This window comes from Quercus robur, chromosome 2 (assembly GCF_932294415.1).
Source record: "Quercus robur chromosome 2, dhQueRobu3.1, whole genome shotgun sequence".
In the NCBI taxonomy this organism is placed as follows: domain Eukaryota; kingdom Viridiplantae; phylum Streptophyta; class Magnoliopsida; order Fagales; family Fagaceae; genus Quercus; species Quercus robur.
Window position 1 is genome coordinate 86222362 of NC_065535.1, and position 22133 is coordinate 86244494.

General features: G+C 35.0%; 3 protein-coding genes across 4 annotated transcripts; all 3 read left to right on the forward strand.

The window, feature by feature from the left end:
- The first annotated feature begins 6142 nt into the window (after positions 1-6142).
- On the forward strand, positions 6143-16107 carry LOC126715543 (dicer-like protein 4). 2 transcript variants are annotated; one of them, XM_050416187.1, is made up of 11 exons: positions 6143-6362; positions 6498-6769; positions 6870-7144; positions 7222-7631; positions 7894-7994; positions 11588-11805; positions 11950-12159; positions 12887-13348; positions 13429-13701; positions 14500-14826; positions 15864-16107. In XM_050416187.1, exons 2-11 carry the CDS (start codon positions 6664-6666, stop codon positions 15999-16001), a joined length of 2520 nt encoding a protein of 839 aa, XP_050272144.1. In that variant the 5' UTR covers positions 6143-6362; positions 6498-6663; the 3' UTR covers positions 16002-16107. The 2 variants fall into 2 exon arrangements, with proteins under 2 accessions (XP_050272144.1, XP_050272145.1); XM_050416188.1 differs by having other exon boundaries at positions 11600-11805.
- Positions 16108-19198: 3091 nt separating this feature from the next.
- LOC126704685 (uncharacterized) lies at positions 19199-20757 on the forward strand. The gene is made up of 2 exons (XM_050403714.1): positions 19199-20463; positions 20555-20757. The coding sequence occupies exons 1-2, from the start codon at positions 20181-20183 to the stop codon at positions 20755-20757; spliced, it is 486 nt and encodes a 161-aa protein (XP_050259671.1). The 5' UTR covers positions 19199-20180.
- A 37-nt stretch (positions 20758-20794) lies between these two features.
- On the forward strand, positions 20795-21963 carry LOC126715544 (uncharacterized). Its single transcript, XM_050416189.1, has 2 exons — positions 20795-21248; positions 21345-21963. The coding sequence occupies exons 1-2, from the start codon at positions 20802-20804 to the stop codon at positions 21825-21827; spliced, it is 930 nt and encodes a 309-aa protein (XP_050272146.1). The 5' UTR covers positions 20795-20801; the 3' UTR covers positions 21828-21963.
- Positions 21964-22133: the final 170 nt, after the last annotated feature.

Here is a 22133-nt window from a genome sequence, read left to right on the forward strand (position 1 = left end):
TGGAGGAATTTGGCATAGCTTTGGATTCTTGTGGCTTACTAGATTTGGGTTTCCATGGTTATCCTTTTACATGGAATAGCAAAAGACCTGGTGGTGCAAATACTAGGCAGCGGTTGGATCAGGCAGTGGCTAACACGGAATGGAGGAGCAAATTTTCTGTAAGTACAGTAACTCATTTGATGTCACACGCCTCAGATCACCTTCCAATTCTCATGCACAATAGGTCGAACAAGGTGTTTAGGAGTAATGGTACACGTGGGTTTAAATTTGAGGAAGGTTGGTTGTGATGGGCTGATTGTGAACAAACGGTGGAGGAAACTTTGAAGGTAAGGGGCAAATCAGGTTTGGCAATGGCAGTTATACAGGAGAAAATACATGAGTGTGGAGCGGGCTTGAATGCATGGGGCTCTTCAAAGACTCACACGAACACGGAGTAGATTAAGAACTTGCAGAAACAGATTAAAAGATTGAATTGTGAAGAGCTAAGAGTTGAGAAGAAGGCTGAATTTTTGGAAGTTAGCAAAAAATTGGATGACCTCCTCCTTAAACAGGAGATTTATTGGCACCAACGATCGAGGGTTTCTTGGCTTAAACATGGTGACAAAAACACCAAAATTTTCACTCTAAAGCCTCCCAAAGAAGACGAAAAAATTTTATTCAAAGGATACAAGATCAACAACAGGTATGGGTGGAGGAGATTAATGACATTGCTGGGGTAGCAACAAGTTATTTTGAGGCCATGTTTAGTTCGGGTGGATGTGTTCAGATGGAAGAATGTCTTAATACAGTGCCGCATAGAGTGACTCTAGATATGCTAAAGGTCTTTTCCAGTGAATACAATGTAGAGGAAATCAAAGCAGCGTTGTTTCAAATGGGACCAACAAAGGCTCTTGGACCGGATGGTATGAATGCTCTATTTTTTCAAAGATTTTGGCATATTGTAGGTAATGATGTGATTGCTGCTGTGTTAGATTTTCTGAATTTTGGTACTATGCTACCTGAAATTAATTATACTCACATTGTTCTTTGTTCTTATTCCTAAGATTAAGGTGCCTAAGAGAATGTCTGACTACAGACCCATTAGCTTATGTAATGTTATTGATTATTTCAATAGTGTTGGCAAATAGACTGAAGCTAATCCTACCCAGGCTGATATCACCCACCCAAAGTGCTTTCCTACCAGGTCATTTGATCACTAATAATGTCCTAGTAGCATATGAATCTTTGCATTCCATGCATGGTAGAAGGTCAGGCAGAAGGGGTTATATGGCGATGAAATTGGATATTAGCAAAGAATATGATCGGGTCGAGTGGCCTTTTCTGAAAGGTATTATGCTTAGATTGGGCCTACCGGAAGTTTGGATTGATAGAGTCATGACATGTGTGACGACTCCTACTTTTTCAGTATGTATTAATGGTAAAGCTTATGGTAACATCACACCTTCTAGGGGAATCCGGCAAGGAGACCCTTTATCACCTTATTTGTTTTTATTGTGTGCAGAAGGATTCTCATCTTTATTGGCTAAGGCAGAAGGAGAGGGGCGAATTCACGATGTGTCTATTTGCAAGCGAGCTCCCAATATATCCCATTTATTATTTGCCGATGATTCTTTGCTATTTTGCCGAGCTAATCCGAAGGAAGTGCAAGCTATTTCTAAGGTTTTACAGACATATGCAGCATCCTTGGGCCAATGTATTAATTTTGAGAAATTTTCTGTTTATTTTAGCAATAATATGGGGGGTGAACAAAGGGAGAGGATTAAGATAGTTTTGGGAATTAAAGAGGTTGACAGGTTTGAATCCTATCTTGGGTTACCTATTTTGGTGGGTAGATCAAAATACCAAACATTTGCCTATCTAAAGGATAGAGTTTGGAAGAAAATCCAAGGATGGAAAGGCCAATTGTTGCCAAGGGCTGGCAAGGAAATTTTGATCAAAACTGTAGCTCAATCTATTCCTACTTATACCATGGGAGTGTTCCAATTACCAATGAAGCTGTGTAATGATTTGAATGCAATGCATGCTATATTTTGGTGGGGACAGGTTAATAATGAATGAAAGATACATTGGAAGAGTTGGAATTCATTTTCTAAATCTAAGAAGGAGGGTGGGATGGGATCAAGGGCGGAGGGAGGGGGCAGGTGCCCCCTTTGAACTTTCAAATTTTTTTACTTCTAATATTATAATGACCTAAAATGCCTTATTTGCCCCCCCTTGACACAGAAGACCAAAAAAAAAAAAATCAATTCACGATACCTTTTCTTAGTAGACTTCTCCTCCTACTACAATTCTAATATATTAAACCAATGAGTCCCATTTAATAATGATTAAAAAAAAAAAAAATCTCTACATTGAATAGAATAAGAGTCTGAACACACTACACAGTAGCTTGATGGACTTTTAAAAACAAAAATGTACAACTATAATATAAAACAATGGGTCCCACTTGGTAATGATTAAAAAAAAAAAAAAAAAGATGTTTCATATTCATTAGTTTACTCATTTGTCACTTTAGCATTGATCTTACTAATTACAACAGCTACTGTTGAAATAGCTTTTTCGGCAATGAACATAATTAAAAATCGATTACGTAATCAAATAGGAGATTAATAGATGAATGATTGCTTAGTCACATATATTAAGAAAAATATATTCAAGACTATTGAGTGTGAAGAAATCATGCAGCGGTTTCAAAATATGAAAAATTATCGAGGGCAATTGAGTAAAATAAGCTAGGTGTAAAAAAATAAATTAAAGTTTACACTTTATGTTAGATTTTGTATGACAATTACATTATAATATAGTAGTTTATTTATTTTGTTATTAATATTGATTAATTTTTTTAGATTAATTTTTTACTTCCAATCGTATCTTTTAATCTTGCCCCCCCTGACCTAAATTCCTGGCTCCGCCACTGGATGAGATTTCGAGACATACGGTGTTTCAACTTAGCTATGTTGGCAAAACAAGGATGGAGATTATTACATGATAATGGCTCTTTGCTTTATGAGTGTTTCAAAGCAAGGTATTTCCCAAGAATGAAGTGCTAGATGATTGTTCAGCCAAAATAAGTGGTATTCAAATGCACACATAATAAATGAATGAAGTGCTCTGTTTGTTTTCAAAAAAAAAAAGAAGAAAAGCTAATACATGAAAGACACTTAATTGTCCATTACACAAGGTCCTAGATGCTTTTTTAATTATATATAAAAAAGGGAAAAGCAATCATTAAGCCATATAACAAAGCTTCGTGGAGAGCTTAACCAAAAAAAAAAAAAAAAAGCTTCGTGGAGAGGCATTGTACAAATCTTCTTCAAGAAGATTTCAAAGTATAAAAAAGGGAAAAGCAACCATTAAGCCATATAACAAAGCTTCATGGAGAGGCATTGTACAAATCTTCTTCAAGAAGATTTCAAAGTTGCTAGAAGCTTCTAGAAATTTTTTTTTTTTTTTTTTTTAAATTTTTGTACACATTCTTTGTGAGTGCCCTTTTGGACCTTTTTTTTTTTTTTTTAAAAAAAAAATTATTGGTGGAATAAGCATGAAATTTTGGGAATATCTTATCTAGCTTCTTGCTAAAATTTATTTGCTAAAAATGTGCTAAAATATACTTGTATTTTGAAAAAATTTAAAAAAAAAATGAGAAAAGGTGGGAAAAAGTGAGATTTTAAAAAGCTGTACATGAAAACCAAAACCAAAGAAAGTTAAAAACTAAAAGTTGATAACAAACATACTCCTAGTGTCCGTTTGGGAATAGTTTATTTAACTTTTTGCTGAATTTTTTTTTTTTTTTTTTTTTTTTGCTAAAAGCGTGTTACAATATTCTTGTACCTTAAAAAACTTCGAAAAAAAAGGGAGAAAAAGAGGGGAAAATTTGAGGTTTTAAAATGCTATATATAAAAGCTGTTCATAAAAGTTAAAAGCTAAAGTTGATGCCAAACAAACTCTAGCATCATTCCATTCAAGGTTGTCAAAATCGGGATTCTACGCAGGATCGTGGGAGGTAGGTAGGATCGTGGATCGGATCGTGAATCGTAAGATCCTACATTATTTGAGAAAAAAACAAAAAATACACATTGGTATGTTAAATAATCACATAAATTATACATTGATTGATATAATTACCATACATCACTACATTTATTTGTACACATTATTTAAAAATGTCAAAAACCTCAAAATGTGATACTCTATTAGAATATTTTTTATTTGAGTCTAACTGACACTCTCTCTACATTAGAGTGGAAAAACTTGGTCTATTGAGATTTTACTTTTAATTTGGGTCCAACTGAGCCTTTTGTTAAGTTAAAGAAAATTACAAGAAACCAATGTCGTTTGGGATTGTCAAAATCGTACGATCCTACCGATCTTGAACGATTGTAAAGATCCTTGAAAGATTTAGATTGTTTTGGGTAGGTGGGATCGTAAAATTGTAGGATCGTAGGATCCAGATCGAGATTTTGACAACCATGATTCCATTAAACTTAATACTCTGGCTTGGTTTGGTTCCAATTCTCATTTGAGGAAAAGTTTCCCTTTTCTTGACATTTTCTTAAAGGACACTAGTTTTTCCTATTAGATGTGTAGACCCTTTACCGTTTGGCCTCACAGGAATCAAGTTGTCTTATAATTTCAATGGTTAACAATAACCTTCATAAATTGTGTTTAAACAAAGCTTTAGTTTAATTTACTTTACAAGCATGGTCAACCAGGAAGAGGGTCAATAGTTAAACCTTTAAAAATTTTGAGACTAAGGTTTTGTTGTTGGTTGTATTGTAAATGTTGTTGTAATTAGATTAGGAAAAAATAAAACTACTATAGTGGTTAACAAATAATAAAATTGAAGGGATATAATTTTCCTTGAATCTTTTTTTTTTTTTGAGAAGAAAAAAAAAATCTATTTGTGTGATAATATTAAGTATCTACATCTACTTTTAATTGTGATGTAGATGACCTTTCTATTTAATACTGGTGAGATGTAAAAATCTATGTAAACCTCATTAAAGGTTCATGGCCTTATTAAGAATAACTCTTTATTAAATGTGACCCTTCAATAAATTTGAATTATTAAGCGGAAGCTATAGATTAAAATTCTATAGTATTTCCAAAAAAAAGTGACATCTATTGATACAAGAAAAACTACATTTGTCACATAAATGGATGAAATAACAATTTTGAAAATGAAATCAAATTTGATGGATCACCAAAATAAAATTTTCAAAATTGATAGACCATAATGAAAATACCCCACTCTCTAATTGGTTTCATTTTCAAATTTATTTTTTCATGTCTTATATTTACTGATGGGTCACATTAGTTACAGGCATGGACGAATCAAATGAAAAATTTCAGACTCAAAGAATAAAAATAAAAATAATCACAATCTATCAAAAAATAAAAAAATAAAAAAAGTACTCTTAAATCTTAATTAATAAAAATCTAATAAGAACAACCAATGACGTAGCCGTGTGGGCCTGTGGCTTTTGTAAAGAGCAATGAACCTGGAAGATGCTTCACAAAAAGCACTATACATCAACTGCGAATCGAATAGTGGACCTTCGCAAGTAAAGTCGTTCATTACGAGGCCCCCACGCAACAAACCAGTACGGAAACCTCTCTCTCTCTACTCACCAGACAAACAAACAAACAAATAATATGAAAAATGCTAGAAATAAAAACTTAAAAAATAAAAATTTACAAATTGCTGGAAAGTGATTATTAATAAATAAAAATATAATGTTATTGATGGACTTAGATGAAAATTAGTAAGAAATTGTCCATTTGTAAAAATGTTATAAAATAATTTGTGCCGGTAACATTACTCATAGAGGCTAACATATCTGAAATTTGTGCTACTACAATTCTCGAAAAAAAAAAAAAAATGTGCTACTACCAATTAGGTACTCAAGTTTAATGCATTTAAAATCTTACTAATTTGGTATTTAAATTCAACTTGGTTTCTAAGATATTTGAAAAAAAAAAAACACTTGTTTAAAAACTAAGTTGAAACTTACTAATTCGGTATTTAAATTTAACTTAGTTTCTAAGATAGTTGAAAAAAAAAGAGTGTTTAAAAACTAAGTTGGCTTTTAAGGACTAAATTGGTCGATGGTACATGTATCAGTGTATGAATTATATGCTCACGCAAAGACTTTTGTTGTTGGTCGGTCCATTGGTCTTCTCTCTCTCTCTCTCCCGCACATACACTGATACATATACAAACTCGCGCTCTCTCTCTCTCTCACACATACACACACAAACAGAAATTACTGACAAAAAGTTGATTCATCTGGTGCTTCTATCAGCACTGGATATAGCATCTCATTACTTCATGAATATTGTTCAAAACTTCCCTGTGATGAGTATGCCCTTTTACTAATTATGATCATCGTTTCACTTGAAAATTATGAGTTTAATCACTTAAAAACTTTGTGAACTTTTTATAACTGATCATATCTATATTTTGAGATGTATTGTATGGTTTCTTTTCTTGGCAGGTTTTTTGACCCCAACCCCAAGCCAGTATTCTTTTATTTTGATGACTTAGGAGGTACTGTCTACCACATAAATTTACCTCCCAGTGCTCCACTACGTCGAGTTATTGGCACACCACAATCTTCACTTGAAGCAGCTAAAAAAGACGCCTGTCTGAAAGCAATTGAAATGTTACATAAAAAGGGTGCCTTGAATGACTGTCTCCTGGTTGGGCAAGATGATGTAGATGTAGACGGAATGGGGCTGGATTCTTCTGACTCAGATAGCTGTGAAGGTTGAAGCATTGAGCCAAAGCAATTTTGCTTATTAATGTTTCTTCTCTTCTTTTTTGTCATTATGTCATATCAATTGTCTTTGATTTTGCATGTTGTCAGGTGAGGATCCACGAGGTGAACTGCATGAGATGCAAGTTCCTGCTGTGCTAAAAGAACCGTGGACTAACTTGGAGAATCCTGTCCATTTTTACTCTTACTACATAGAATTTATTCCACATCCTGAGGATAGGGACTACAAAAAATTTGGTCTATTTGTCAAAGCAGCCCTGCCTGAAGAGGCCGAAAGAATGGAACTTGATCTTCATCTGGCTCGTGGTAGATCTGTGATGACCAAGTTTGTGCCTTCGGGAGTTGCAGAATTTGATAAAGATGAGGTAGATGGTATTTGTTGGACAAAAAGTTTATGAGGGTAAACTAATTTTCTGACATTGTCCGATTGATATTTTCACAGATTGTGCTGGCACAGAATTTTCAAGAAATGTACCTCAAGGTCATCCTTGAACGATCAAAATTTGTTCCTGAATCCGTTTCCTTGGGAAAGAGCAATACTTGTGAATCAAGTTCATTGACATTCTACCTGTTGCTTCCAGTAATTTTGCATGATAGTGATAAAAAAATTACCGTAGATTGGAAGATTATTAGAAGATGTTTATCATCCCCTATTTTTAGGACCCCAGAAGATGCCGTGGAAAAGGAAAATTTCCCTTTGGGTGATAATTTGCTACTTGCCAATGGTTGCAGAAGCATAAGTGAGGTTAAGGATAGTTTAGTGTATGCCACTCCATACAAACAGGGTTTTTTCTTCATCACTGGCATAGTTGATGGAAAGAGCGGATACAGCCCTCATTCAGAAACTTCAAGGTATGCAGAGCACTCGTATGAGAAGTATGCAACTAGGCTTCTTGACACTTCGTAGACTATTTATACCATTTTGGATTGCTTTTGAAACACATGTTATGCCTAATTTCTGCTTATTGAAAGGGAATTTGTTAATATATAATGAACTTAAAAGCATAATAATAAATATCCAAGTTTTATATATGTATACAAAATATACTGTAACTTCTGTTGCTTCTCTTTTATTAATTTATTAAATCATTTTTTCTTAAATGTTGGAAGTCAGGTTTCGCGTTCAACTCAAATACCCTGAACAACCTCTTTTACAAGCAAAACCGCTTTTTGGCTTGCGTAACTTGCTACATAACCGAAAGCCAGAAGATTCAGGTAATTATTTTATTCGGTTTGTCATACTTTGTTGGGGTTAATTGCACTAAGTGATTCCTGCTTGTGTTGCAATTCTATTAATCTTGGAGTGTGTTGCATCTCAACCATTTTTTTCTGTATGTTTTGTCGGGTTGCATCCTCTGTATACTGCCACCCACCCCCCCCCCCCCCCCCCCCTCCCTCATTTGCGAGCGCACACACACATGTATTTAAAATTCAGTGTATAATTAAGCTTTTGCTGCAAAGATTTGGTGTTTGTTGAGCTGAATACTTTCGTAGTCCTAATGATATTTCCATTTGGTACTAAAAGCAATAAGAACTTCTATGCGACTAAAGCCTTTTTTTAACACTGGTAACTAAATGCGAACCTGGTGGGTCTTGAAACCCATGACCTCACCCTTCACCTGGTCTTACAGGGGAGGTGGTGCCAGATAGAGTTCATTGTTGGCTAACACAATTAAAAGAAACAATCCACTGTATTGAAGTTGCTGCATTGTTCGTAATCCATGTTCAATTGGAGAACTATTTTGAGCTCAGTGGGGTTTATCTACTTGGTGGAAATTAAATGGCAGTGTTGACATAGATAACTTATATTTTTGGTATGGTATTTTATCAGCGGGAGATTTTGTGGTTGAACCCCAAGACAAGCTCCCAGCTGGTTTGAAAAATTCTGTGTGTTAGGCTCATGCATGGGAGCTTATACATGAGGGATTCTTGAAGTAGATGAAATCCATGGTATGCTGATAGCTATAAGCTCTTGAGACAACTAGTAATTTATCAGGTAGGGTGTGACTTACTTTCATTGCTAGACAACAACTAGAATCTACAAAAGATAAAACTCTTAAGATTAGTGTTAGCTTTTGTAGTAGATGGTTTAGGGTTAGGGGATTTTAGAATAAAAAATCAGGAATAGTAATTGGAGTTTGAGAAAGACAGGATAATATGAAAGAAAGAATTGGAAATAGAAGATTCCTTCTCGTGTAACTTTCTTTGTTTGGACTGCTGCTTTAGAGAAATGTTTGATGATTGACAATTTATGAAAAAGAAAGGTTTGGATATTGGATTGGTGCTACATGTGCAAGTGTAATGGTGAATCGATTAACCATCTCTTTCTTCATTGTCTGGTTGCTATGGATATGTAGTTTATGGTTTTGGGTTTATTTGGAGTAAGCTGGGTTATGCTGCAATCCGTTTTAGGGCTACTAGCTTGTTGGCAAGGCAAGTTTGGTTGTCATCGAAATGGTCATATATGGTTAATTGTTCCCCATTGCTTAATGTGGTGTCTTTGGAGGGAGAGAAATAGTAGGTATTTTGAAGATAATGAGAGATCCATACCAGACCTCAAGTTATTTTTCTTTAGAATTTTATTGGATTGGTGGTTGCTATGCGAAACCAATCATTCTCTTCTTTTCTTGATTTCCTTGATTCTTGTAATTTTTGTAGTTGATTGTTGACCCCTTGTACACTCCCTGTGTACTAGGGTGTTCCTTTTTATATATCAATAAAACTTATTACTTATAAAAAAAAAATATATATATATATATATATATATGTATAATATTGAATCCTAGATTTAGAATTAAAGCATAAATAATCTTCCATACCTCAAAGAAGGAAATCAGAACTATTTATATGCTAGAAATTCTAGCAAACATTGAATACTAGACGTAGAATAGGTCATATCACAAACGAGAACTTAAAATGGCAAAACCATAATTTGTTCACTGCTTTTGTGGTGTACAAGATACATGTGCTGCGGTAAGTTGAATTAAAGGTAAAAAGAACAAATAAGAGGGCCAGCAAATATAAGTAATATCTTAATGGATGCTTAAATGAGCTCTTGTTGAGGTGGCACTTCCTCCATTTGTAAAAGAAGTTGGAGGGTGAGGACATGGGTTCAAGATCCATTGGGCATCTGTAACTTATCAATTAAAAAAATAAGTTAACTCTTTAATCTAAAATAAAAGGTCTAGCTGATAAAAGTGATATCTTAACGGATGCTCCAAATATGAGACTAAGGCTTGGTTGTTGTTTTTGATGGATCTTAATGGATGCTCCAAAGTTACTGGGGTACATTGTATCCTGATAGGCCACTGAGCAGTTTTGGTTCTTGGAGTTTCAAATGAATGTTATTTGTCTCTCCGTCCACTTCCATTAGTTTCCTTACCTATGTGTCCAATAGAGCAATGACCCGACAACTTTTTTAAATTAAAAATTACAAACCAGCTTGGGTCTAATGGAGCAACCCGTTTCTATTTGGGTCTTTCCCTAATTCAATCCCAGTAACTATGTTGAAAAGAGAGAGAAATACGTTTGAGCCCACGCGATGCTGTCCTGCCCCCCATGTGATGGCATCGTCCTCCCTCCGGCACTCTTGTGGCTGTGCTTGCTCTTTGGTCCTTCGGGTCAGCTTCCATTTGCTTGCTGTGAAAACAATGGGAAAAAAAAAAAGAAAAAAGAACAAAATCGTGAATCTTATACCCAATTCAGCCTAATACGCGTCCTTGACTTAAGCAGAACTGCAGAAATGGTAAATACAGTACCCAAAATTTTTTTTTTTTTTCCCATTTTTTGGATTAACATAAACCAAAAAATGCATGACTAAAAAAAATTCTTCATGGGTTTATTTAATTTTCATTAGGTTTCTCAACAAACCTACACTTTGGTTAGAGAAATCATTAAAAGATTAAATATTTATAATAATTTGATAGTTACAACAGGGGAGAGGGGATTTGAATCTTGGATATCTTCATTGGAAATTCTAAGAGGTGTCAACCAGTTAAATCACAAGACAAAGATAAAATGTTTATTAAAAAAAAAGTGGATATTGGGTACTTAAAAAAAATTTGACCTTGGTGGCCTTCTTAGGGAGCAAGGTTCTGGCATTGGTCTAGGATGGAGGGATGACTTTCTCAACTAAAATGTGATTCAGCAGTGGAAGTAAATGCTTTGCATCTAAGAAATTAACAAATATAGAGTAGCATAGAGAGGCCAAAGTTTTGATTAGTCTACGGAGGGGGGAGGACGGTGTCGTGTGGGGGTTAGAGCTCAAAAACTCTCTCTCTCTCTCTCTCTCTCTCTCTTGTTTCAATTAGATTACTGGGTTTGAATGGGGGAAAGAGAAAGAGACCCAAATAAAAACAGGTTGCTTTGTTAGACCCAAGCTTTTGTGTAATTTGTTAATAGTAAAAAAATTGTCACGTCATTGTTCCATTAAACACATAAACAAGGAAACTAATGGAAGTTGACAGAGGGAATAGTGCTCATTTTTGAAACTTTTGGGACAGTGCTAATTTAAAATTTCAAGGACCAAAAGCGCTCAGCTATTAAACTTTAGGGACCAAAACTATATTTCGGCCCCCTCCCTCCCATATTGAAATGGTTAATGTGAAAGAGAGAAATTGAGTAACAAGTTATTTTATTAAAAAAAATTGAGAGTTTAGAAATGAACATGGCGTTGATATAAAATGAAATATGTGTGGGCATAGGTGCTTTTGTTGTACCTCAGTCTCCCTTGGAGCCATTACTGTTTTATCTTGTTTTTGTTTTCTTTAAATAAGAATAATCTTCTTTTTTGACTATGCTCATCTCAGTGTCAAAAACAGAATCACGTAAACTGGAGGAGTACTTTACTGATTTGCCTCCCGAGCTTTGTCAGTTGAAGATAATAGGGTTTTCTAAAGATATTGGTAGTTCGATATCTTTATTACCATCAATCATGCATCGTCTGGAAAACTTTCTTTTGGCCATTGAACTGAAGAAGACATTTTCTGCTGCATTCCCAGAAGGAGCTGAAATTACTTGTGATAGAGTAAGGCTTTCTCATGTATAGTATTAACATAATTGGCTTTGAGGAGAAATGCTAACTTAACTTTATTGTTGCATGACTTTAATTGCACATGATCAATATTTTTGTGGACCCCAATCGCTACTAAAGTTATGAATTTTTTATTAGGTCCTAGAAGCACTCACCACTGAGAAGTGCCAGGAGGGCTTTTCCCTTGAAAGGCTTGAAGTACTAGGTGATGCTTTTCTCAAGTTTGCAGTTGGACGGCGCCTATTTCTTTTGCATGATACCCTTGATGAAGGAGAACTTACAAGGAAACGTTCTAATGTTGTAAACAACTCCAATTTGTACAAACTAGCAACTAGGAGCAAGTTACAGGTAAATGAATTTTAGAATATGATTCTCATCTACTTATTATAAAAAAAAAAAAAAAAAGGATATGCTTTTTACTTCCCAAATATGAACTTATCTGTCATTCTATCTTGATTTTTCTTTTCATTTGCTTTTGAATTAGTTAACCGAGAAAATTCAACCAATCATCCTAGTGATGAAGTGCAAAATATAAGTGTTCCTTTCCAACATGGTTTGAAGGTGATAAACATGGCACCTTCAAAAACTGAAAAACTAATGTGATTGTTGATGGTCAAATGAAAGTAACAATTTGATATGGCATGTAACGACCTGAGGAAAACGATAGCCACATTTGTGCTTATACCCTTAAAGGACCAGTCAAGCTATAATTGGGGCTCTTTGGAATCATTTATAAACCCAAGATCCACCTAGTAAACACTCGATATGGGACTCAACACACACCTAAACAATCCAATCCTATCATATCCACACAATTTGGGGTATCACATGGCACTTCTTTTCTTTCTGTAAATGTAGTGCTCTCTCTCTCTCTCTGTGGCCTGGAAAACACTCAACTTGTCTGATATTTGAGAAAGTTTTTTGGCTTATATTATTCCCACTACCCAATGCTTCCTGTCAGGTACTGCTGAACGGATAAATTTCAGTTAGGAAAATTAGTACCTTCTACGTTACTGATATTTTCTTTTAATTGGTTTTAATATCTAAGTGTATAGTATTTGCTCTCTTATTTCAGGTATACATACGTGATCAGTCATTTGATCCCTTGAAATTCTATGCTTTCGGTCGCCCTTGCCCAATAATTTGTAACAAGCAAAATGAAGGTTCTACTCATTCCCGGTCAAGTAATCTTGCGGATCGTGCAAGTTTTAATGAAGTCAGGTGCAGTAAAGGTCACCACTGGTTAGATAAGAAAACAATTGCTGATGTGGTTGAAGCTCTTGTTGGAGCATTCATAGTTGACAGTGGCTTCAAAGCCGCAACTAGCTTTCTTCGATGGATTGGCATACAAGTGGACTTTGAAGCCTCACAAGTTTCAAATGTCTGCATTGCAAGCACTAGATACATGCCACTTAGAGCTCGTATGGACATTGGTGCCCTTGAAAATTTGTTAGGGCATCAGTTTCTCCATAGAGGTCTGCTTCTACAGGCATTTGTACATCCTTCTTACAACCAGCATGGAGGAGGCTGCTATCAGGTATGCACTGCTTCTTTTCTACTTCTGGTGTTAAGCAACAGGCATTCCTCTTTGCTTAATGATTTGATGGTTTTGACCAGAGATTGGAGTTTCTTGGAGATGCTGTGTTGGATTACTTAATCACATCATATCTGTATTCAGTTTATCCAAAGTTGAAGCCTGGTCAATTGACAGATTTGAGATCGGTATTTGTGAACAACAAGGCCTTTGCAAATGTTGCAGTAGATAGATCCTTCCACCAATTTCTCATCTGTGATTCCAGTGGCCTTACTGAGGCCATCAAAATTTATGTGGACTCTGTTAAAAATCCTGCACCAGAAGGAAGTCCTCATGAGGGGCCAAAATATCCCAAGGTAAACGTTGAAACTCTTGTTTTTATTTTATTTTTGGGGTGGAGGTGTCCCTAATGGGTTTTACATGGTAATATCTTGAAAAGTATTTCTAGTTCCTAGTATATCAATGTTGCTACAATTATCAAATTAAAAAGAAATGAAATATTTTTTTTGATAAGTAAGAAAAAATTAAAAAGAAATGAAACATTGTAAACATTATATGTAAATCAATGTTCTGTCTAATTTCTAATGATTGAAAAGAAAAGTAAGAATATAAATTGATGCGGGATGATAAACTCTAGGAGGGGGATTTCTTTTGGGAAACAAAAGAACAAAACAGAGGAATAGGACCTAGAAATTAGCACTTAGGATTTGCTTGAAGCCAGCATCAAACAAATAAAACAGAAAAATAGATGGAACCTTGGTATCAGCTCCTAGAGCTGTTTGGAGTCAACAACATGCAAGATATGAACCTAAGAATCAGCACCAAACACTGGAATAAAACTCCCAACACAAATGTTATAAATCCATAATCAACTGCTTACAATATTTGCATTTGGGGCCCCTTAAATAGGACTCCCAAATTACATCATAAAAGGAAAGGAAATAAATTTTAACCTAACAGGTGTTAGGAAAGGAAATAACTTCTAATCTATTATATTAAATGGGAAAATAAAAGAGAAATAAATCTTTAAAACTCTCAGCATCAATCATGATCAATTAGGTCCTACAAAATCAGTGATCATTAATAGAGCAGTTTTGGTGTCTATACCGTGAACATTACATGTGAAGTTTCTAACGATTCACTTATTGCCTCAGGCTTTGGGTGACTTGGTAGAGTCTTGTGTGGGTGCCATTCTTCTTGATACAGGGTTTAACTTGAACCTTGTGTGGAAGATAATGCTTTCCTTTTTGGATCCAATAATGAGGTTCTCCAGTTTTCAGCTTAGTCCTATTAGAGAACTGACAGAACTTTGCCAATCTCATAATTGGGTCCTACGAACTTCAGCATCAAAGAAGGATAGAATATTTTCAGTTGAAGTACAGGTGAACGGAGAAGATGTTTGTGTAACTGATTCTGCAACCAACCTGAACAAGAAAGAAGCTATTAGAATTGCTTCACAAAGAATATTTGCAAAGTTGAAGGTAAATCCTTTATGCTTACTTTATGCCTTTTCTCTCCTGTTGTCTCAAGTTTATTACATTATCTTTTTTCCATTTTTTACTTGACTTCAACTCTGTAAGAACTGAATATCAGTTGTTATCTAAGTAGGGACTACAGCTCTACCTCAGGTAAACTAAATATCATTATTTGGCTTATGTGCTCTCTCTCATCAAGAATTGCCAATGTGCTACAGCAGAATGAGAGAGAGCAGATGATTTTAAAGAAGACAATTTCCACACAGAAGTAGAGAGAGCAGATAATTTTTTACTTGTCAAAAAATTATCTGCTCTCTCTCTTTCTGTTTGTGGAGATTGTCTTCTCTAAAAGTTAATATATCAGGTGAATGCTGACCCGTTTTCTTGCCATTATGTTTTTTCATGCATTAAAGCTGGAACTTTTCGGGCCTTTTAACCATATAATTGTTATATAGATTCATGTAGCCCACTTGGCCTTGGTAGTGTCATCATTTGGATGCTGAACTAGCTTAGTTTATTAATCAATTAATTTGTTTCTGGGGTATGAAGAGGTAGTAAGGAGCTTATTGTTGTTTAAAAATCTCTTTCTCAATTAATTCTTTCTCTAATAATGGGATTATTAAAAGCAAGATCGGGATCTTGCCTTTTTCTCATTTAGCACAAATAGCCCTTGATGTTCTAGAATGACTTCTTTTTCATTTCATTTTTTTTTCTTTTCAATTTGTGTCCCCTTTGTCTTTTCAGATTGTCTTGTTTTGTTTATACTTTTGAATTGATAAAGTGGCAGTATAAAGTATCAATTTTTTTTATTTGTCCAGGAACTCCATATATATATTGCTCATGAAACAGGCACGCATTGTTTATTGTTGCGTATTTATCATTTACTTGCTTTGCTAGGCATATTCTAACCAACTCAAGAAGAGTTTTAATACTTAAATTCCCTGTCCCCCAAAAGAAACCCTCCTCCCCCTTCTAACCCATCACTCTTTCTTTTATGATACTTCATTTTCTGGAGCTCTTTAACTGTGGATGTGGATTTGCAGGCTCAAGGCTACAAGCTCAAGTCATCTTTGGAGGAAGTTTTGAAGTCAAGCTGCAAGATGGAAGCCAAACTAATTGGATATGATGAAACACCTATAGATGTAACTACTCCTGATGCCAAATTACCAAACTGGAAATGAAATACTGTTGCCACAAAAATCAAGTTTTTAGTATAAAAAAAATGTATACAAAGCAAAACCAAGCATTTGTTTAATATTATGAAAGTAAGATTTTATTAAGAGACAACTTTTTTTTTGCTTGAAAGTAGGAGACTTTTTTTTTTTTTTTTGGAGAAGAAAGTAGGAGACTATTTAAATGTTAAGATATTCGGTTAAATTAATAACTTATTAAGATTGATTATAGTATAAACTAGTCGCTAACCCGTGCGATGCACCGAAAAACTATTGATAACTTTCCCAATATGAAAATAAAAAATAAAAAATAAGATCATGGTATAAAAACTTATCTAATGAAAACCCAATGGTATACTATCAAGCCTATCATGCAATATGCAATGATATCATTGAAGTAAAATATTATTCGATAATATCATATATATTATCAAGCCCACTTCTCAAAAAAAAAAAAAAAAAATCAAGGCCCCACTCCAAGTTAACCGGTTTTTTCTGCACCTCAGGCCCACAATTATGACCCGAAATGTTTGCTCTTTCACGAAGTATGACCAGAAGGAGAAGATTGACTCTTTAGAAGGTTTCTATTATTATTATTATTTTGAGGAATTATCTAAGATAAAATAAATCATTTTTAGATTATTATTATTATTAATTTAATGTACAGTAAAAGAAAATCTAAAAAGTGATGTAAATTGGAAGTTTTAAGGGAAAAAAAAAAAAAAAGCAAATTGGTATTTTTGTAATTTAGTAAATATAGAAGGGTGTTTATATATCACACACCTTCTACGAAGCATCCTTTTTCACTTTTGCTAAAATCTTCCCCTCCCTACGTTATTATCTCAGAGCTGTGAATCTCTTTCATCTCTTTCTACTTCTTTTTTCTCCCCTTTCTTTTATTCACTAGAACTTCTCTTATGGTTTTCTGTTTTTTTTTTTTTTTTTTTTCTTCACTGTAACTTTTGTTTTCCTTTCTTCATTATCGTCATTCCCTTCTCTTCTTTGACATTCTCCATCAATTTTTTTTTCTCTAACAGTGCCCTCCGCATCTCCCTGTCATCTCTTTCATCTTCTCTTTATTTTTATTTTCTTTTGCCGACAATAAGATCCACTGCCTTTCTTCTCTTCTTCTTCTATCAAATGCTTTGAAAGTTGAAAAATGGGAATCGGGTTTGGTGGAGTTGGGACCGGAAAAGTTGAAAATAGAAAACTTCGGGATTTTGTTTTTTGTTTTGAAGGAAGGAGAAGGAAAATGGTGGAGGAAAGAAAAAGGGTCTGCATTTTGTTTGTCAAAGGTGGAGATCGGGGATTTGGAGAGCCGGTTTGGGTTTTGGCATAGGATTCTGAAAGCAAAAGGGTGAGTCGGGTTTTAAAAAAGTTTTATTACGTTTTTTTTTGTTTTTTTTTAATATTATGCTGATGTTTGTCAAAGGTGGAGATCGGGGATTTGGAGAGCCGGTTTGGGTTTTGGCATAGGATTGTGAAAGCAAAAGGGTGAGTCGGGTTTTAAAAAAGTTTTATTACGTTTTTTTTGTTTTTTTTTTAATATTATGCTGATGTGGAAATTTGTGGAAGCTTAAAAAGCTTCGGCTTTATATGTATATATAGATGAGTACTTCTTCTTCTTATCGTTTCTTTTTTTTAACTACTATTTTTTTTTTTTTTGAGAAAGTTTTTTAACTACTATTAATTGTATTCTGTGCATGACTAATTGATCACCATTAAATCAAGATTTACTTGGCTAGGAGATATCTTCAATTAACCGTACAATAGTTATAACTTTTTTTTTTTTTTTTTTTTTTTTTGGCTAGGGTACAATAGTTATAACTTTGACAATACATAACCAAACCCATTACATAAAATAAAAAATAAAAATCCAACTGACAAAATTACATCTATAGAAAATTTAAAATCAATAGAAAATGAAAATTATTTGTATCATGCCTTTTCTCTGCCAACTTTTATACCCATGTGATTACTTTTGTTTTATGTTTTTTTTTTTAACACTTAATGATATATATATATATATATATATATATAAAAGTTGTGAGAAAACAATTAAATTTATCCCCCTTACGTTCAAATGAAATAAAACATGCATGTTCGATAGGAAGGAGACAAAAATCTATCATATGTATAGGTTGTAACTTTTATGTGTGTATATATATATATATATATATATGGATTTTACTGATGTGTGCCTTAAGGGCACACAATAGTAAACCAATTTTGGAAAAAGTTTATCGGAAATTGAAAAAGTTTTGACTACTTTTTCAATTCCTAATAAAAATTTTCTAAAAATGGATTTGTCAATGTGTGCCCTTAGGGCACATATTAACCGGACCCTATATATATCTGACCGGCACTGATGAAACTGGCCGGCGCCGAATCGATCTGACCACTTCCAAGCAGTTAGTAATAAGTTCTTCTTGTTCCTCTTCAAAACTATATATATATATATATATATATATATTTATATAGTTTTGAAGAGGAACAAGAAGAACTTATTACTAACTGCTTGGAAGTGGTCAGATCGATTCGGCGCCGACCAGTTTCATCAATGCCGGTCAGATCCGGAACAGGTTTATATATATATATATATATAATTGAGGGAATATATATTCTATATGGAATAATAGTCTTTTGAAGCTAATACATGAAAGAAACTTAAATGTCCATTACACAAGGTCCTAGATGCTTTTTTAATTATATATAACTAGCCTTCTAATAATCTTCTATTTTTTATGTAAAGGTTAATAATTTAAATCCATTATAATTTAGGATTACTACTGATGAACACAAGGAAATCAATAAGCTGAATGTCTCGGGCGTTGATGATCTCAATGTTACTTAGAATGTCCTAAAAAGATAAACACAAAATCAAAGGAGACCGGGGAGGACCAGTCAAGAATCCTCCGATGGTAAAGTCAGTATTTTTGAAATTCCAATTTGTGTGGAAGTGTCTCAATTCCTTACCTTCCTGTAGAAGAGCCCTTATATAGTGCTTGTCTGAGACAGTTACTTCTCCTACCGTTGTGGAGTTCGGAGGATTCAAAGGTAACTTCCATAACCACCATGAAAGTTACATTATTTGGGGTCTGTTTTCCATAACCGTTTATTAGGGGAACGGGTTGTAGCCTGACAAGAAAACAGAAGTAGCTTCAACATGTTCAGGACACAAGGCGCTCGTCCAACTGACTTTGCGAACGGACGGGCTTACCTTAGACGAATATGCTGTATGCCATCCAACATTTCCTTAGGACAGGCCATATGGACAAGTTTAAGAGTTGGTATATTTTATAACACCATCAGTTGCCCCCTCGTCCATATGGATCGTCTAAAGGAATGTGTAGTTTGGCATCATTTCCTTGGACGTGTGTATTTAATGTCTACAGTTAGATGTGCCACGTGTCATAATTTTATCGATGATCAGTCTCGTCGTTTATTTTTTGAGGGGTAAGCCACATGTCATATCCTAGTTGGTTGTGTCGTTTCGAATACCCAAGTCAGTTGTCTATAAATAGTGGAATTCCTCCTCTACCCTTTACATTTCTGAAATTTTCCTTCGTCTAGAAGTCTCTTCGCGTCCATAGTCCTCTTTCGTCTAGAGCTAGGTATTCTCTTCCTTCTCGTCCTTAGGTTTTTGGTTTCCAAAAAATGTCTGAAACTGTTATTTCTTCGTCTAGCAATAGTACAGAGAAAGCTATAGACGAGTATTATGATACAATCAGTGAAAGTGGTTCTAGTAATAGTAGCCATAGTAGTGAGGAGAGTTCTACGAACGAGGGATATACTTCTGGTGTCCCTAGGCTTCCTTTAGAAGTAATCCAAGAACAACTTAGGAAAGCCTCTGGTTCCCAAGTTGGTACCCCGTCCAGTGTCCCTCCGTCTAGTCCTTTGGATGAAGAGGAGACCGTCTATAGTTGTGTAGTAGGTATTCATTCCAAAACGAATGAGCAAAGGCTTAACAATTTTAGGACATGGTACCAAATTCCGGATGAGCTTAACCCTAAGTTGCCCGTCCGTGGAGAATGGTGCTGTAATCCTCGTTTTGGAGTAGGCGTCTATGAGGCTTATTTCTTGGGGGGTTTTAGGTTGCCTTTGAATGCATTTGCTAGAGAGTTATTGGTTAGGTTAGGTTTAGGTATATGTTAATTCAACCCTAACGCGTGGAGATTAGTTATCTCTATGCAAATTTTGTGGAGGGAAGTCTTTGGAAGGGACCATCCTCTTACTGTGGACGAGTTCCTCTTTTGTTACAAACCTTCAGAGATAAATCAATCTCTAGGCTTTTACCAATTCATAGCTAGGGGTAAAGATTGTAGATTAATCAAGTCCCTAGCCTCGTTTGACAGGAATTGGAAGACAGAGTTTATCTTTGTCTCCGGTTTTTGGGCAGGGAACCCTGTGGACGTTGGCAAGGACCCTTTTGCCCCTTATTCTGGGGACTTAGGGAACTTTCATCCTGAAGGTACGTCCCTCCCCTTTTTCGCATTTTTCTTTCTTTTATCTTTTTTTTTTTATTATTTGCTTCTAACCTTTGTTTATTATTTGTTTTACAGGTGTTAAACGACCTTCCTTGAGTAAATTTCACCATGACCGCGTCCACAGGGCTCGTCTTTACGTCAATAGGGATTTTCATTCTTTGGTTACCTTACGACGTCTTGCCAAGTGGGGACTTGCTCACAAGGTTATAGTGCGAAGAAGTAAGTTTCCATCTAATGGTCGTTTGAACATCCTGTCATATTTCCTGATATATTTATAATTTGTCACTTATTGTTATTGCTTTTTGCTTTAAAAATGTCAACAATGAAAGAAAATAAAGAAAAAGAAGTTATAGGTGAGGGGAGTCGTCCTGAGGCTCAATCTCAAGCTCGTCCGTTGGCTAGGGACAAAAAGAGGTCTTTATCTAAAAACCTTGATTTGGGAAATCTCCCCAACCGACGAGACAAAAAGGCTAAGCACGGGTCGTCCCAAACAGTCAAGTCCAACCTTCCTATGTCTCAACCACCCGTCAAAATATATGATGTGGACTCGTCCACTCCAATTGAGACCACTCCGTCTAAGACTCCTCCGCCCAAGACGACTGTGCCATCCACATCCCAGCTTTCACAACGGCTCCCTTCAAACATTATTGAAAATGAAGACCTGGCTTGGGAACGTTTTCAGAAAGCTGTTTCAGATAAGGACATAAACACTTGCTATGACATGTCTCTAAAGGATTTTGAACATTCTGGTATTCATGATCTTTTTAAGGTATGTAATCGTTTCTTCCTTTTTTCTTTTTTTGAAAAATATATATTTATATATATTTTTTCATTTAACTTTCATTTTTATCATTTTTTTTTTTAGGCTATGTCAAAATTTATTGCAGCGTCCAGGCAAGCCACAGGATTAGACAAGATGAGGGTCTTGTTAGAGACAAGGATTCAGGAGGTGAAAGAAGAATCTAAGAAGTGGGCTGACGTAGCTGCCAAGGTTAAGGAAAAGGCAACTGAGCTACAAAACTTGATTGAGGAGCTGAAAACTGATGTGGTGGAAAAAGATACTAGTTTTGATCATCTACAGAAGAAGAACAATGAGCTGAGTACTCTTCTTTCCAAGGCAAAGGAAGATACAGTGACTGAATTCAAGGCGTCCAAACAATACACTGATCTTCTAGACGCCAATTATGCAGCAGACTTTGAGGATTTTAGAATGGATACTATGGAGAATTTCCCTGAAGTGGACTTTAGCTCCATTAAGCTTAACCTGGCTGCTGCTACCAACTCTCTTCTTCAAACTAGCTCCGAGGATGTCAATGTGGAAGACGATGCTACCACTCAGCCACCTTAAGATAACCCCAATGCTAATGCCCCTTCTTCTTAAAGACGAGACCTTTACATTTAGGTTATCCTTAGTATTTCTTTTTCTTTTTTTGGTTTGATCCATTGTTTTGGATCTTTTTATTGTAACCCAAGTACATTTTATCTCGTCCATGGTTTTAGGACGGGCTTCTAAATAATTGCCTTTTGGGCTTTTTATTTTAACAAGGGTTTTTTGGACTTTATAAAGTTTGTTTCCTTTCTATCATTGTGTGGACGAATTTTTTTTTTTTTTTTTTTTAACAATTGGTTTCACTCTTGACTCGTCCATGATAGA